Source organism: Polistes canadensis, unplaced genomic scaffold (genome assembly GCF_001313835.1).
Source record: "Polistes canadensis isolate GaletaPanama2010 unplaced genomic scaffold, ASM131383v1 scaffold_57, whole genome shotgun sequence".
In the NCBI taxonomy this organism is placed as follows: domain Eukaryota; kingdom Metazoa; phylum Arthropoda; class Insecta; order Hymenoptera; family Vespidae; genus Polistes; species Polistes canadensis.
Window position 1 is genome coordinate 12,044 of NW_014569604.1, and position 15,750 is coordinate 27,793.

The 15,750-nt window shown below is 27.4% G+C and overlaps 3 protein-coding genes across 3 annotated transcripts in view; 1 reads left to right on the forward strand and 2 right to left on the reverse strand.

The window, feature by feature from the left end:
* Positions 1-12: 12 nt before the first annotated feature.
* On the reverse strand, positions 13-3,022 carry LOC106785794 (zinc carboxypeptidase-like). The gene is made up of 7 exons (XM_014746522.1): positions 2,942-3,022; positions 2,697-2,848; positions 1,646-2,170; positions 1,247-1,334; positions 959-1,161; positions 673-757; positions 13-272 (listed from the first exon to the last, which is right to left on the reverse strand). Exons 2-7 carry the CDS (start codon positions 2,835-2,837, stop codon positions 70-72), a joined length of 1,245 nt encoding a protein of 414 aa, XP_014602008.1. The 5' UTR covers positions 2,838-2,848; positions 2,942-3,022; the 3' UTR covers positions 13-69.
* Positions 3,023-4,592: 1,570 nt separating this feature from the next.
* On the reverse strand, positions 4,593-8,352 carry LOC106785793 (zinc carboxypeptidase-like). The gene is made up of 5 exons (XM_014746521.1): positions 7,689-8,352; positions 7,042-7,350; positions 5,530-5,617; positions 5,072-5,359; positions 4,593-4,852 (listed from the first exon to the last, which is right to left on the reverse strand). Exons 1-5 carry the CDS (start codon positions 8,073-8,075, stop codon positions 4,662-4,664), a joined length of 1,263 nt encoding a protein of 420 aa, XP_014602007.1. The 5' UTR covers positions 8,076-8,352; the 3' UTR covers positions 4,593-4,661.
* A 3,615-nt stretch (positions 8,353-11,967) lies between these two features.
* Positions 11,968-15,750, forward strand: part of LOC106785779 (acetyl-coenzyme A synthetase) — a 9,350-nt gene continuing 5,567 nt past the window's right edge. The window contains exons 1-2 of the mRNA XM_014746500.1: positions 11,968-12,613; positions 13,500-13,717. Coding sequence (XP_014601986.1) covers positions 12,525-12,613; positions 13,500-13,717 — 307 coding nt within the window. The 5' untranslated portion in view covers positions 11,968-12,524. The remainder of the gene's footprint in view (positions 12,614-13,499; positions 13,718-15,750) is intronic.

The following is a 15,750-nucleotide window of genomic DNA, read 5'->3' on the forward strand; positions in this document are numbered from 1 at the left end:
CACCGATGCGTCAAATGAAAGTTTTTCTCTCTCTTTATTTATTTTTTTGTTCTTTTTTTTTTTTTTTTTTTATAATCGCTGAGGATAACCACGTGCAGCTGCTTCATTGAATAATGCAATTAACGAGTCCAAAGTTTCTTCTCCGGTTGGAATAATTTGACTTGCTGGAAGTATGAAACCATACCTTCCACGATCACGCAATTCGTAAGTGTAAGAAATTTGTTTGCGAAGTGTTCCTTTGACCCAATCTACGCTACTTCCGGTAGCTATGTCTGTAAATCAAGAAAAAAACGAAAACACATAATATTATATTAAGAAATATAATAAAAAGTAGAAAAGAAAAGAAAAGTTTGTTCTTATAACTGATTCAAAAAAGCAATAAGTAAAATATATCGTTGACGTTCAATCATTAAAAGTGCATATGGTCAAGTCATATACCTGAAAATTATATACATTTACATATATATAAATAATACAGATTTGAATATAAAATTATTTCAATATGAAATATTTGAATATTATTGAATAAAAATATAATTCAAATAAATGTGATATTTGTATTAAAAAAAATATATATATATATTTATAAAAGATTTTGTGTGTGTGTGTCAACGATACGTTATTTATTGTTAGTTTGTATTGAAATTTACGCACATATATTATTATACTTACATATAGTTTCGGCAACATTTCCTGTACGATAAGCAGTGCCGTATCTTTTAGCTAATGCACTTATAGATTTTTTACCAACCGCCAACTGTGTATAAAAAAAAAAAACATTATTTCTATGAAAATTCACATAATCGATCAATCATAAATATAATTGGCATAAATTGTAGATATTTTATAACGTGAGATAAATTGAGATAAAGATTGGATTTACGAATGCGATGGTTTTAAGGTTTTAGGGTGCCACTTATTTGTCACGATAAAAGAAAATCAAAAAAATGTGACTTACCAAATCGTCATAATTTTCAAGATGAGCCGTGGTGTGACCATATGGGAAAAGTAATAATTGAGAATAACTGTGGAATGAGACGTATGCGAAAAATTGATCGGATATCGATTGGATGTACTCGGACAAAGATTTAGTTTCTATATCAGAAAATGGACCACTTCCGGCGTATGTTTCTGCACAAGGATTTGAACTGGCACCACCAGCTAAAAAAAGAACGAAGAGAATGAATGAAACAATAAAGTATTATTAATATACATTAATATTAAAATATATTATCGTAATACTAACTGTTCCATCTGTATCCCCAGTTTCTGTTTGGATCGGAACCGTAACACAAAGCTGAATAAGGTTTACGTGTTTTTCTCCATAAACGATTCTGCAAAAATCAAAACCCACGTAAGATTAATTATTATATATATATCCACATTAAGTATAGAATTTATTTGAATAAATGTTTTTTACGACTAAAACAACCTTCTTTCTTTTTCGATAGATGCAATATATATTTGTTTACGCGAAATTATTTTGTTGTTGTTGTTAAATGTATATTCTTCGTGTAAAAATAAAATTAAATATATATACATATATAATTAAAATAACACACACATATATACAAATTAATTATATACTTTAGGATTATTATTTTCTAATTAATCTATAAAATAATAACAGAATTAACTAACATACCTTGGTATGGGTGTAAACGTATCCATCCGGATTGGTGACTGGGAAAATGTACCAGTTATGTGATTCAGCGAATGCCCTAACTTCCTTATTGTCACTGTTCAAGAAACGATCAATTAGATACAAAACTGTTGCAGGTGATATCCATTCTCTAGCATGAATTCCACCCTCGATCACAATTCCAGGTTTGTTACTTCCAAATGTTATTTTAACTCCTTTTATTTGACGACCTTCGTAACTTTTTCCAGCTACGACGACCTCGACTTTGTCAGGATGATCTTGTGCTAAACTGTCCAAGTATGCATAAGTATCTGCTAGGGTGTTATACGTGTTCAACTTAAAACCAGATTTGGCATAAGTTTGTTCCTTTGACATCTCGTTGTCAATCAAGTCTTGAACATCATCGATGAATTTTGTATAAGGTGTACCAATTACATCCATAAGTTCGTAAAATTCTACTAACTTGTCCGGTGACACCATAACGTCTATGGTAGCGTTTACCATACTTGGATCATTCCATAATGAAAACTGTAAAAAAAAAAAATTTATAATTATTCAAAGTTATATGCAATTGAGCAAATTATATATATATATGTAAAATCGTATAATAAATTTCTTTCAAAAATGTTGTATAATTGTAAAATACAAATTATTATTAGTGTTTTTTCTATAAGAGAACATTTACGATTATATTTTGTTTATTATTGGTTCTTATTGTTTTATCATGCTTATTTAATAAAATATAATGAATAATATAATTGATAATAAATGAAATTCGATAATAAAGTTTAGTATTATTGCATGAATAAAATTTGAAATATTACTTTAAAATAATAATAGCAATAATCGTTAATTATATTAAAATTGTTATGTAAATTGTTTGTTTGTATACTTAATTATACATTTGTTTTAATTTCATAATTAATTTCGCGTAGATCAATAATTAATTAATTAATTATTGAAATGATATCAAATGGAAGAAGAAATATAATGTTTATTTATAAAATTATATTTATTAAATATAAGATTTATTTATAAGATATATAAAACTTACGCCATTGTGATTATCGATTTGACGAAGAATTTCAAGTTGAAGTTCCGTACGTGGAAGAACACCAAAGACTTTGTAATTATTAAAAGAAGCTTTTTGGGCTGATACCCAGGTAACCAATACCAAAGCAAGGAGCTTGTACATGATTGCAAACTCTGCGGAGGATAAAACAAAACAAAACAAAACAAAAATTATAATAATCAATTCAAATAATTGTTTTTATATTTTCATTAAATCCGACTTCTTACCCTGTTTGAATACGAATCAAATATGTGCCAGTACGATAATCAGACCTGCTATTTAAACAGTAGGAAACACCTGCACACGGCACCAAGATATCAGTGATCGTTCTTACATATTTCATTTTTTGTCTTTTTTCTTTTTTTTTTCTTTACAATGACACCAATCGATCAATGATTCTTCTCTTATCATTCTCTCGTGCCGTGGTCTCTTACGTAGAAACAAATTATTTTTATCTAGTCGATGATCGTAACACAATATTGAGGAAGAGTATTTCAAATCTAATTCAAAGATAATCTCTGTTAGATTGTCTCGCTGTTAATATAATCAATTTCTTTCTTTCTTTATTTTTTTTTTTTTTTTCTACGAAAAAATCGATCGTGAATAAATTTCAACGATCTATTATTATACGCAAAATAATAAACGTTTAAAAACGTAAACACGTTAACAAAATAGTAAACTTTTTTCTTTTTCTTTTTTTTAAAAATTAAATAAATATGACGAGAAAATTTATTTTTATATTATATATCGTTAAAGGTAGACGAGAAAAAAAGAAAATTCATTTATTATTAATATAAATAATTTATGTTTTCTGTTTATTTTTTATTTATTTATTTTATTTTTTTTTCTCTCTATTATACGTGAATTAAGAATCACGTAATTACGAAAGAAAATATGAAAGATTCACCGAGTATTCGCATTTTTCGATATTATTATTATTATATGTCGTTATCGGAGAATCAAAGAAAAAAGAAAAAAAAATTGTAAAATAAAAAACCTCAAGATGTCGCGTCATGATCAATGACTTCTCTCTCTCTCTCTCTCTCTCTCTCTCTCTCTCTCTTCCACCGATGCACACCGTTCGTTAATTAGTTTCTAATCTATAGAAAAAAGATTTTACATTTTTTTTTGTACACTTTTTTTTGTTCTTTTCTTTTTCTTTTAAACGACGCGATTACTTATCGCGTATCGACGTTGATTCTTTCCCATATAAAAAAAAGAAGACACAAAAAAAAGAAAAAGGAGAAGCAAATCTCTTCCATTGTCGGAAATGACGGGGGTTGAGGAAAAAAAAAAAACAAAAAAAAAAAAGATAAAAAGTAATAATTCATCGAACCAAAATGATTTTCAATTTAGAAATCCTGAAAAATCGCGATTATAATTATCTATTCGATCGCATAACATATAAATCTATCGAAATATTAATTTTAACAGCGATGGAGAACGTGGGATGTGAGGAGGGGGAGTGGGGAGAATAGGGGGGTAGGTTGATACGATATTTTAATAAAGCTTACACGAAACAACAAATAAAATTGAAATCTTTATTATTACTATATTACATAAATGAATGATTTGAATTAGTTTATTAATTAAATTACCTGCGACAAGTTTTTTTTATCTAACCACTCGAGACCATAATCGATTAGATTCAACGATCGATTAGCCGACCAATATTAGAACGATCGACATGACTAATATTTACATTCACTTTTATAATATTATTGTTGATATATTCGATAGAGTAATATTTCTCTCTTTATATGTGTTATTATATTATAAGTATAGATATAATTGAAATAATTGAATTATTATATATAATATATAATTTATATAATGAAACGTTATATAATAATTATTAGAAATAATTTGATCGCACGATAAACAAAATGAATTATAATAAATAAAAATTATAAGAAGGATAATGAATAAAGTATTATGATAGTGATATCAGTATCCAAGATCCGATGCTTTTTGAAACATTCCGATCAATGAATCCATAGTTTCTTCTCCAGTAGGTATTATTTGATTTGATGGTAATAAAAATGCATATCGACCTTTATCACGAAGCTCGTATGTGTAAGTTATAGGAGGAACAATAGTGGAACGTACCCAATCCATTGAACCACCTGCTGCTGGATCTACCAAAATTTAAATATAATCAAATAAAATTGCAAATATTTCAATGGCATGAAAATTGATCAACAACTTTAGATGCATATATTTTTTGATATATAAATAATAATTACCAAACCTATCAATTACTTTATTTATTCAAACTATCAATGAACAGGACAATCTAGATAATTTAATTGATTTTATTTTGTATATTAGTTTATGCGTTAGATGAACATACTTACAAATAACATCGACAATATTTCCAACGGTGTAATTGGTACCGTATCTATTAGCCAAAGCCTTGACGGAAAACCTTCCTATTTCCATAAGGTCATCGTAATTGTCGATTCTCTTATTGCTATGACCGAACGGTATAAGCAACAATTGACTGTAACTATGGAACGCTAGATAAGCCGTCAATTTTTCTGGTATACTCTTTATAAATGTTGACATTGATTTAGTTTCGATTTCAGAAAATGCACTTGGTCCTGCATAAATTTCGGAACAGGGATACGGACTGGTACCGATTTCTATATAATCGATTAAAAAATTTCATTCGGTCAATTGGATGATATCGATATTTTGTTTTTTTTTTTTTAAATATAAACAAAATACAAAAAAAGAAGGACAACAAATTTAATAAGTAATTTAATTATATATTTAAAATATAAAAGATTAATTTTTTTTTCTTTTTTTATACCTGCCCAATGAAAATCCCAATTACGATTAAGATCAACTCCTTTGCATCTCCACGTGGATTGTTTCAAATTCTTTCTCCACAATCGATTCTACAAAAAAAAAAAAAAGAAAAAAAGAAAGAAAGAAAAAAATAAAAATAAAAAACAAAATCTATTGATATCGTATCGTTTCTATAGAAGTACTTTGTACTTGGGTATTTTCACGTTTCTCGAATACAAAATCTTATCTGATGATACGTGTGATTAATTAAAAACATTACAATTTAAAGAGTCATTGCTTTTAAAACACATTTCTCATCGTATAAATAAATAATTGTTTTATTGTTAACACCTAGGCCTATAACCACGAGTCTGACTCGTGGTAAAGAATTCGTGTTATAAATAAAAGCCACGTGTCTGACTCGTGGTAATGAATTTATGCATAAGATGCAGCGTATTAAATTAACATCTTTTTAATTATCTATAACTTGTGAAATAATTAATAATTAAGGCAAACAATTATGGATAACCAATGAGATGTTACTGAGCCATAAGTTGAACATATTAGTTTTTTTACTGTCGTAGGTTTTCTATGCAATCTTAATACGCGTTGTGGGTTAAAATTAGCAGATTTTGAATACGGGCATGCAACAATCAACAACAACGACAATAACAAAAGAAACAAATTCCTACGTTAAAGAATATTTCTAATAGATATTGGCCTTCGTTTCTATTAATAAAAAAATATCTCGATCGAGAAACGTAGATCATTAAAACGGTTACGTACTTAATTACGTATATAAGATACAATATAAATGAAAAAGAAAAAGGTTAATTCTTTTGTTATCGATCAATCGATTAATCGTCGCATATCATTATAATGCGAAAAAATCGGTAGAGATTTTAATCAGATATCTGTCGACATCATTTTCGTGATTTTATATCGAGAACGTTTGCATATATATATTTATGTATGTATCTTTTTCGTTGAGATTACACAATTGGATTATTTTATATTAATAGCAGATATTTATATTTATTTAATAAGGTTGAAAAAAGATTTTCGAACTAAGAGAATATAGATAATGATCTCTGCTGATAATACGTTTATCTTAATCCGATGATTTTCTTTGTCTAGCTCAGGGATTCTCAAACGAGATATTAAAATTACCTTCGTGGGAATTTCAATGGTTTCAGGATTGCAATTTGATGTAGTTACAATTGTGATCATTATCGAAGAGAAATTTTTCGTTTCATTGTGAATCACGCGTATAATAATTAAAATCTATTTTTTGTTTTTTTTTATTAACATTAATCTCGTATAATTAATTATTACAATATTATTATTGGTAATACTAATTAAGACAATTATGTAATTATATTATTATAAAATGAAGAAGATTGTAGTTACATTTGGAAGAAATAAAGTAAAGATCAATAATAAATGGAAATGTTATCAAAACGATGTAAAATAAATATTGATACGACACTGTTGGTCTCTGAATGATAAAGAAAGTAAAAAATTTCGTTCTTACCGTAGAATGTGTATATTCGTATCCGTCCGGATTGAAAACAGGAAATATATACCAAACGTAAGACTCGGCTAAAGTTCTCACAACAGGATCTTTGCTAAATATTAATTCGTTTGCTATGTATGTAGTTGTTGCAACCGAAATCCATTCCCTTGCATGAATACCACTTTCCAAAAAAATCGAACTATTTTTATTCGGATTGAATCGAAGTTTGAAACCTTTTATAGGGGTACCAAGTGTACTTATTCCTGCGTCCAGTGTACTAACAATTTTTGGATAATCTTGTGCGAGACTTTCCATCCATTGATATATCTAAAATGATAAATATGTTGTCGTATAATAATTATTGTTAAATATTTGGGAATTTGTTATATCATTTATCGATTGGTTAAAATAGGAAAAATATTATTTTTACGTTTACTAATACCATCATTATTATTATCATTATATCATTTTAATAATGATTTTTTTTCAATATTTCAGAGTTTTCTTTAATTATTATCCCCATATATGAATTAATTTAAGTATTAAACAAATGAAGTGTTACGATATTATATATATATATATATATATATGTGAAACCTAATTTATTATATTTATATTTAATAATAATATATATTATATAAAAAGAAAAAAAACTATAATCTTACCACGTTCAACTTATGATAAGCTGTCCAATCAAAATTGGATCTACCATCGACGTTAGGATTTTCTTCGTCGATGTAACGTTGAAGATTGTCCATCATCAACGTGGCAGTCATTTTCTTATTGTTAACAATTTTCTCAAATTCTTGAATTTTTTCTGGTGGAACTACGAGCAACGATGAATCGTTCATTCTCGGATAATTTAAAAATTGATAACCCACGTCTTCTTCCTCTTCCTCCATACTCGTCAATGTATTTAAATTGTCCTTGTTGTCAACCGATATTTTATAAACTTTAAAACCATCGTAACGTACTTTATCCGATGCAACGAAGATACTAGCGAAAATTAAAAAAACGTATAATCGACAAATCTTCATTGTCGTGTTAGTCATCAAATCAAAACAATATTTAATCGATTGAATTTTTCTAATTATATTAATTTTTTCTGCTTTTGTTTTTTTGTGTGTTCCTTTTCAAATTCCCTTCCACCACCGTTAATTACTCGTCGTACTGCAAACTATCGAATAACGTCACTTTATTTATAATCGAACGAAATTTTAATTGAAACGGATGTCTGGTAGTATATATATTTTTTTTTGCTTTTTCCTTTTTTTTTTTTTCTTTTTGTTTTCTTTTACACAAAATACGCGCGTATTGATTGAGTGTATGCAACACGTGGCGGAATGATAATCTTCGGTCGGAGTCCTCGAACGGCTTTATATATACGCCAGGACTATTCCTCTTCCCTAACAGTAAATGCAATAGAAAAGAAAAAAAAAAGAAAAAAAACGGAAAGAAAAAGAGAGAAAGAGAAGAAGAGACAAAGAAAAGGAAAAAAAAGGAAAAGGAAAATGAAGAGGAGCTTCTACTATCGCATACGTGAGATACCTATTAATAAAAAAAAAAAAAAAAACAGGAAGATAAAAAAAAGTATTCGAGTATATAGCAATCGACGATACTTTGTATGCAGAATGGGTTATGCATGGGGGGAAGGGAATAGCAAGCTTGCACGGCAAACCCACGAGACCTTGGAAAAATGGTCAAAGACCTCGGGTGGATTGTTCGAAAATTATCAAAAAAGTTGCCCGATATCGTTCTATTTTTCTTCATTTCTTTTTTCTTTTTTCTTCATTTCTTTTTTCTTTTTTCTTTTTTACGATACTGGTACCATCGAAATAACCCAACCCTTATCCAAATTTTACGAACACGTTTGTAGGTTTATATGACGTTAAATTACGGGTTCTTTTCTTTTATATATTTTTTTTTTTTAAATATTATTCTTCATACATTTTTTTCCAACTTGTTATTTTATATAACACGGAAAAAAGGTTGAATCGCGCCCCCCTACCCCATAATAGTTGGGGTGACCATTTGGTTATAGAGTATTTTTAGAAATAATCGATAAATAGTTGCAATTTTATTTTGCAAAAGAATATTATCTTTAGAACGTGTCCTTCCACATACTTCTTGCAACATATTATATTCCCTTTCCTTCGTTTATTCAAGTATTCTTATCTTAGTTTGCGATGGTGTATAAAATGCATCGTCTTTGCTTGGAATCCTATTGAATTTGATGAAATTCAATGTTAAGTATATGCCTTAGGTGCGTTCTATGGAATTATTCATTGTTTTATGTTATCTGATTCTGCGATTTTTGCTGATTATATTATTTAACGATTTATACGCGTGTTATTTTGTTGTTGTTTTTTTTCTTTCTTTCTGTTATGTAATTAAAAATTAAGAAATGTAAGTAAAAACATTTAAATACAGATAGAAAAAAATTACAAGAAAAGCTTCCCTCGTGAAAAATCGATCGATGCGTTTTTATAGAAAACAAACAAAAATTGATTTAAAATAATCAATGAGTTTGCTATTTACTGCAAATATTCTTTTCTTTCTGCAGTGAAAATTTTGTTAATGTCGGTACTCTGTTTTACCGACCAAAAATTCATCTGTTTAACCATCAGAGCTACCAAAGTAAAAACTGCGTAAATAAAAAAGGCAATAATTGATTTTAAGTAATTAATTAATTTGCAATTCCCTGCAACTATTCTTTTTTTTCTACAAAAAAAATTTTTTATAGTAAATAATCTGTTTAGCGACTAAAATATATCTATGTTACCGACCAAGTATTACAACTGTTTTACCGACCGAGTTTAAAACGGTCTTATCGACCGAGTATATAAAACCTGTTTTACCAGCCAAGTATAAAACCTGTATTATTGACAGAGCGTAAAACTGTTTTACCGACCGAGTTTATTTTCGATTATTCATTTATTAATAACTAATGAAATAATTTATTAATATAAAGTATGCAATTATGGATTTTGATTGAGCAATTAAGGTGCAATTATTCATTTTTTTCTGCTGTTGCGGTTCTATGCCAACTTTTTTGTGATCTACACATTTAAATTGTATCAAGTAATAATATTTTGTATGAAAACATGAATTCATGTATATTACAGGAAAAGTAGAAAAATCAATCATTTTCTCTTATTAAATATAATTAAAAAAACCGACTTAGAATTTTCTAACAATATTGTTAATGTATCTAGCAAATGATAAATAATATATTACTGACGCAATATGAAAATGAAAACTTGCACTTTGTTTTCTTATTTGCACAACGACATGAATATTAAGAGATTTCTTTTACACCATTTCTATTCAATTAATATTAAATGAAACATCAGTAATGAATGATGAAATTAATATTACGAGACTTAATTTAAATTTTTAAGAATGTGATTTTTCTCATATCGAATATTTATATTATTATAATCGTCCATTATTTCAGCTAAATAATATACCGGAAGTTATTATGTTTTAAGAAATGAATAGAAAAAAAAACATAACACTAAAATGTAACATTCAATTTGCACATGAGAAGATAAAATTTATATTTAATAACAATGACTTTTTAACAGTGAAGTACCACGACGTTTATGACATAAATGAATAGATAAATAAAAAAAAAGGGAGAGATAAATAAGAAAATTTAGAGAAAGAATATTGAAAATAGAAATGCGAGAGTATAAATTTGTATCGATCTTCCTGATGCACAAGGGTGCATGAAAAAACAAAGGTGCCACGGGTATATTTATTATGATTCGCAAAATTTCAATCATATATTTCATCCTCGTCACAATCCTGAATTATAATTTTCTTATTTTTCTTATCGTAATAATCATTATTTTGAAATGTTCTATTTTTATATTATTATTATTTTATTACATAGAATTAAAGAGAGAGGATAGAATGAAAATAATATATATATATATCTTTTGTTCTACCTGAGAAAATATTTCTTGTGTGTGCAATCTGTATAATAATCTGAACTAGTTATCACAATAGCCTTATCTATCTTGTTACGAAATAGAAAAAAGGTGTTCAGTAAAATAGTTTTTAAAAATGACGTTTACAGTGCCATTTACACATTCTCTTTCGTTTTGCAAATATATATATATATATATATATATATATATATATATATTCATATCCGTTGTTCGCATGGAAATTGCAAACAAAAGTTCCAAATACATTTCCTACATGTATTTATAAATTTTGTTACGTCAGTTATACAGTATATGTAAACGAGTCTCTGATAGTTAGAAAAGAAAAAGAAAAAAAAAAAAAAAAAAGAAAAAGAGAATCGAAATTTCAAATGAATTTATTCTTTGGTTATATAGAAGAAGAAGAAGAACAACAACAACACAACATAAAATACGCATTGGAATAAATTCAGATGCATGCGTGTGTGTGTGTGTGTAGGGTAATATGTGAATGAGTATCAACGATGACTATGAAAAATTTAATTGAGGAGAGTAGAAAAAAAAAAAATAAATAAAGAAGAAGAAATAATTAGATCGCATAAATAAATTGACAAATAATTATTTCGAAAGAATTTCATTAGCAGCACGAACGTTTAAGAAGAACAATTAACAAAAAGAAAAGAAAATAATAATAATAATAATAATAATAATAATAATAATAATAATAATTAGTAAAGAAAGTATTGGAAAAATGGCGGCGGGGTGGTGTGCTGTCGGATAAAGTGGAGTGGTGTGAGATGGGGGAAATGAGAGAGCCGAATATTTCGTCAACGTGTATGAATTGATGACGTTCCTGACATATTTGCTGATTCCTTCCTCTAACTTCCCCACCACAATATTTCACAATGCGGCCTTCAACGACGCCTATGACGATGGCAAAAAGGTGGTGGTGGTAGGGGTGGAGGAGGAGGAAGAGGAGGAGAACCACGAGCAGAGAACCTCTCTCCTGTTAAACGTAGGAATCAGTCGCGGTTTATCAGCCAAGCCGGTAAAGTGTTAACTGAGAAAACGAAAAATTAGTACAGGTGGTGGAAAATAAGAAGCCGTGTTTCCACCTTATCCACTTATCCACTTCTTTCTTATATTCTAACATTTCCAATATCCGATCCGTAATATAAAATTCTCTCTTCATTTTATCGTAATTCGACATATTTTTTTATCAAAATCATCCTTTTCTTTTCGCGATAATATCGATCGTCCCTGGACAACCCTCAGCCCCTCCCGTTGCCCTCACCCCTGTCATCCTTTCTTACTTTAATCCGAATCCGGCAAATTCGAAAAAAAAAGTCAAAGCAAAAGCCTTCGAACATATATATATATATAAATTTTCTTTTTCTAATCGTATTTATTCATTGAAAATATTGTGACATAAAAAAAAAGAAAAATTGAAATATTCAAATATAGAATAATTAATCGATATAATAAGTTGATAGGGGTGGGATATTTGTAAAGGCAAATTAAAAGGAAAGAAATAAAACAAAAGGGAAAAAAACACGAGAAAAAAATAAAATGGCGGACAGGATATACCATCCGAGTAGAGAATTGGCGCAAAATGCTTATTGTTCGAGTATGGCAGAATACAAGCAGTTGCATTCCGAGTAAGTGAAAAGAGAATTAGAGAGAGATAAGGAGAATTTATTCTTTTCATGAAATCTTATTAGAATAATTGAAGGTTCTCTGTGGTAAATGATGAGAAGAGTTGTCGAGGGTTGTTTTTTAAAAGATGGTAGTAGAAAAGAAGGGATGACAAGGAAACGATCGAACTCGATGGCTCTTATGGATTTTAATGGCGCGTGCGCCGTTCGATTGTAGGCCACACGTTTCTTCTTCTCTCTTTGTATTTCATTTTACGAATTATAATTACTTATTTTTCTCTTATTTTATACAATTCGCGATTTGTTAATTGATTACTATTTTCATATTTATCGATATATATATATTTATTTAATTTTTTATTTATAAATAAAATGAAAAAAAGATTGTAATAATATAAAATTATTATGTGTCGAATAATGTTTCATTTGATTTTTCTAATTTTATATATAACCTATCATATTAATATCGTTAATATCTTCTTGTTTATTATCAAAAAGAATAATGACAAAATAAATAATGTAGAATGTAGAAATTATATAATGAAATATAATATAATAAAATATTATCTTGTCAATTACAATTTTTGCACACATGTAATTATATATGTGTGATAATATAAAATAATTGTATTATTATTTTAAATATATATATATTATCGTTTTATCTGTCAGAAAAATGAAATATATAGAAATAGAAATCTAATATCGATCCAATTATACCAGTGTAATAAATATGTTTTATATAAAAAATTCATTGTCAAACGTTTATCAATGAAATTGATTTTGTTTTTTCTTTCATTCAAAAAAATATCTATATAATATATTTTTATATAATATGTGAATATAAAAATAATATAGATTTATATATCGAAGAAATTTTATCTTTTAGCTCTTTAAAAAATCCCGTCAAATTTTGGAGCGAGATAGCTAATAAATTTTATTGGGAAACACCAGCGAGAGATGAGAAATTTTGTTCTTACAATTTCGACCTGTCCAAGGGAGAAATATTTATTAAATGGATGGAGGGGGCTAAAACTAATATCAGTTTTAATCTACTCGACAGAAACGTTAACAATGGAAAGGGCAACGAGATAGCATTTTATTGGTAAGACGATGATTCATTTATCTTACTCCGATTTCAAGGATTTTTTTCTTTTGTTTCTAATGATAATACGAGGGACAACAAAAATAAAATTTGGATTTTTGCGATAAATGAAAGAAGGATCATTAAAATCTTTCGCGATTAATATTTACTTATTTACTAACTATATAACGAATTAACAAATAAAATGAATTATTTTAAATAATAATAAAATAGGATTAAAGTAATATWATTTAAACCGAAACGATTAGACGAGTTTGTTTTAACGAATTAACAAATAAAATAAATAATTTTAAATAATAATAAAATAGGATTAAAGTAATATAATTTAAATCGAAACGATTAGACGAGTTTGTTTTAACGAATTAACAAATAAAATAAATAATTTTAAATAATAATAAAATAGGATTAAAGTAATATAATTTAAACCGAAATGATAAGACGAGTTTGTTTTTAACGGTTTCCTAATGAGTACACTTACTGTTATATCACACGTGATTTAAAACTAACTTTATAAAGAACGATCCCAATTATTTATTCGAAAAAAACAGGAAATGACACTTACGATAAGTGTATCTTATCGAAACGTTAATAACTTTGCCAAATTTGAGAATCCCTGTTGGTAACTACGTATAAAAAACATCATCGTAATGTTAAGTATATATTAATAGTTAGTAGATGTAAATCATATTAATGTTCTACGATGAAGGAAAATTTACTTCTTCCCCTTTTGTTTCATTTTTGTTAGCTCGTTTGAATGAAAATTTGAACGTACAGTTTTTAATACTAATGTCAAGAGATAATTAGTATATATTATCGATTTAAAACAAAAATAGAAAAAGAAATATAAGATTATAATTTCATTCACAGTTGTTGGTAAACGCGTAAGAAAAAACAACAAAAAATGTAGAAATTTTCTTCGATAGAAAAATTCGACATCAGTATTTTTCGTAAGTATCGAAGAAAAAAAAAAGAAGATATTTCACGAAAATCCTATTGGTTCTAAAACTATGGTACGATTACGTAACGCATCGTACGACTCTTAAATTTCTTTTTATTTCAAGTCTGATATCCTGATTCTCATTTCTTATTAAATTAAGAAAGAAAGAAAGAAAGAAAAGTGAAGGTTACCTAAAGAAAATGATCATAGTGATCCCCGTGACCTATCTTCTGCATTTGAATGACCTATTTTATTTCCTAACATGATAAAACGATATTTAAATATTACGATAATGAGATCGATCATTCTCATTTTTATATTAATCCCGAGACTGACTAGTGTGAGATTATACTGATTACTATAAATAATCTCGTCGGTAAAAATGAACAAATATATATTACAGTTTATAATATTATTACCAACTTTATATAATCCACGAGTTCAATTTATTTTATAATCGTACGACGATAGTATTGCAACGTAATATATAATACATACATAATCAACGAATCGTGATAAGCTCAAATTCGTTAAGTAAAAATACGATACTAAAGTTTATAAGCTTGTAATAAAAATGTTCTATTGAATTTTTTTCGCACGTTCCAACATTATTTTTATCCAAATTTTCTATTGAATTTGAACAAAATATTCGTAGAATTATTATTATTATTATTAAAATTTAATCAAATTAACAAGTAACATTAATTATAATTTAACATTTCTAATAATATCATATGCAATTTCATATGTGATTCGAATAATCGTTAAATAATATTTCAAATTTTTTCTGTTATCTTTAATGACCAATTTAACGTTCACATTGTTAGTTAGTTAGATCAATTTCAAATGATGTATTATCGTATCTCTTATTTGCATGATTTATGGTAATATCTATAATAAGGCAACGACGTATAAGCAAAAACGAAGGAAATGACATAAAATGAAAATGATGTTTTATATAAAAAGAAATAAAGTTCACTGGTATATATATTTATATGTTTAGTTAATAAGGCATATTTTAATAATAAAAGCAGAAAGGACAATAAGATTTTCAACTTTATTACGTCAATATCAACCGATAAAGGGGGGAATGGGGGT

Excerpts from the sequence above, each read along its gene's own strand:
- LOC106785794 (XM_014746522.1), bottom strand. The coding sequence starts at position 2,837 with ATGTACAAGCTCCTTGCTTTGGTATTGGTTACCTGGGTATCAGCCCAA. Across the intron at positions 758-958 it reads TTGAAAATTATGACGATTTG|TTGGCGGTTGGTAAAAAATC; the intron begins GTAAGTCACATT and ends TTTTATACACAG. Across the intron at positions 273-672 it reads AAATGTTGCCGAAACTATAT|ACATAGCTACCGGAAGTAGC; the intron begins GTAAGTATAATA and ends CTTGATTTACAG.
- LOC106785793 (XM_014746521.1), bottom strand. The coding sequence starts at position 8,075 with ATGACTAACACGACAATGAAGATTTGTCGATTATACGTTTTTTTAATT. Across the intron at positions 7,351-7,688 it reads CTTATCATAAGTTGAACGTG|ATATATCAATGGATGGAAAG; the intron begins GTAAGATTATAG and ends TTATCATTTTAG. Across the intron at positions 5,618-7,041 it reads ACGAATATACACATTCTACG|AATCGATTGTGGAGAAAGAA; the intron begins GTAAGAACGAAA and ends TTTTTTTTGTAG.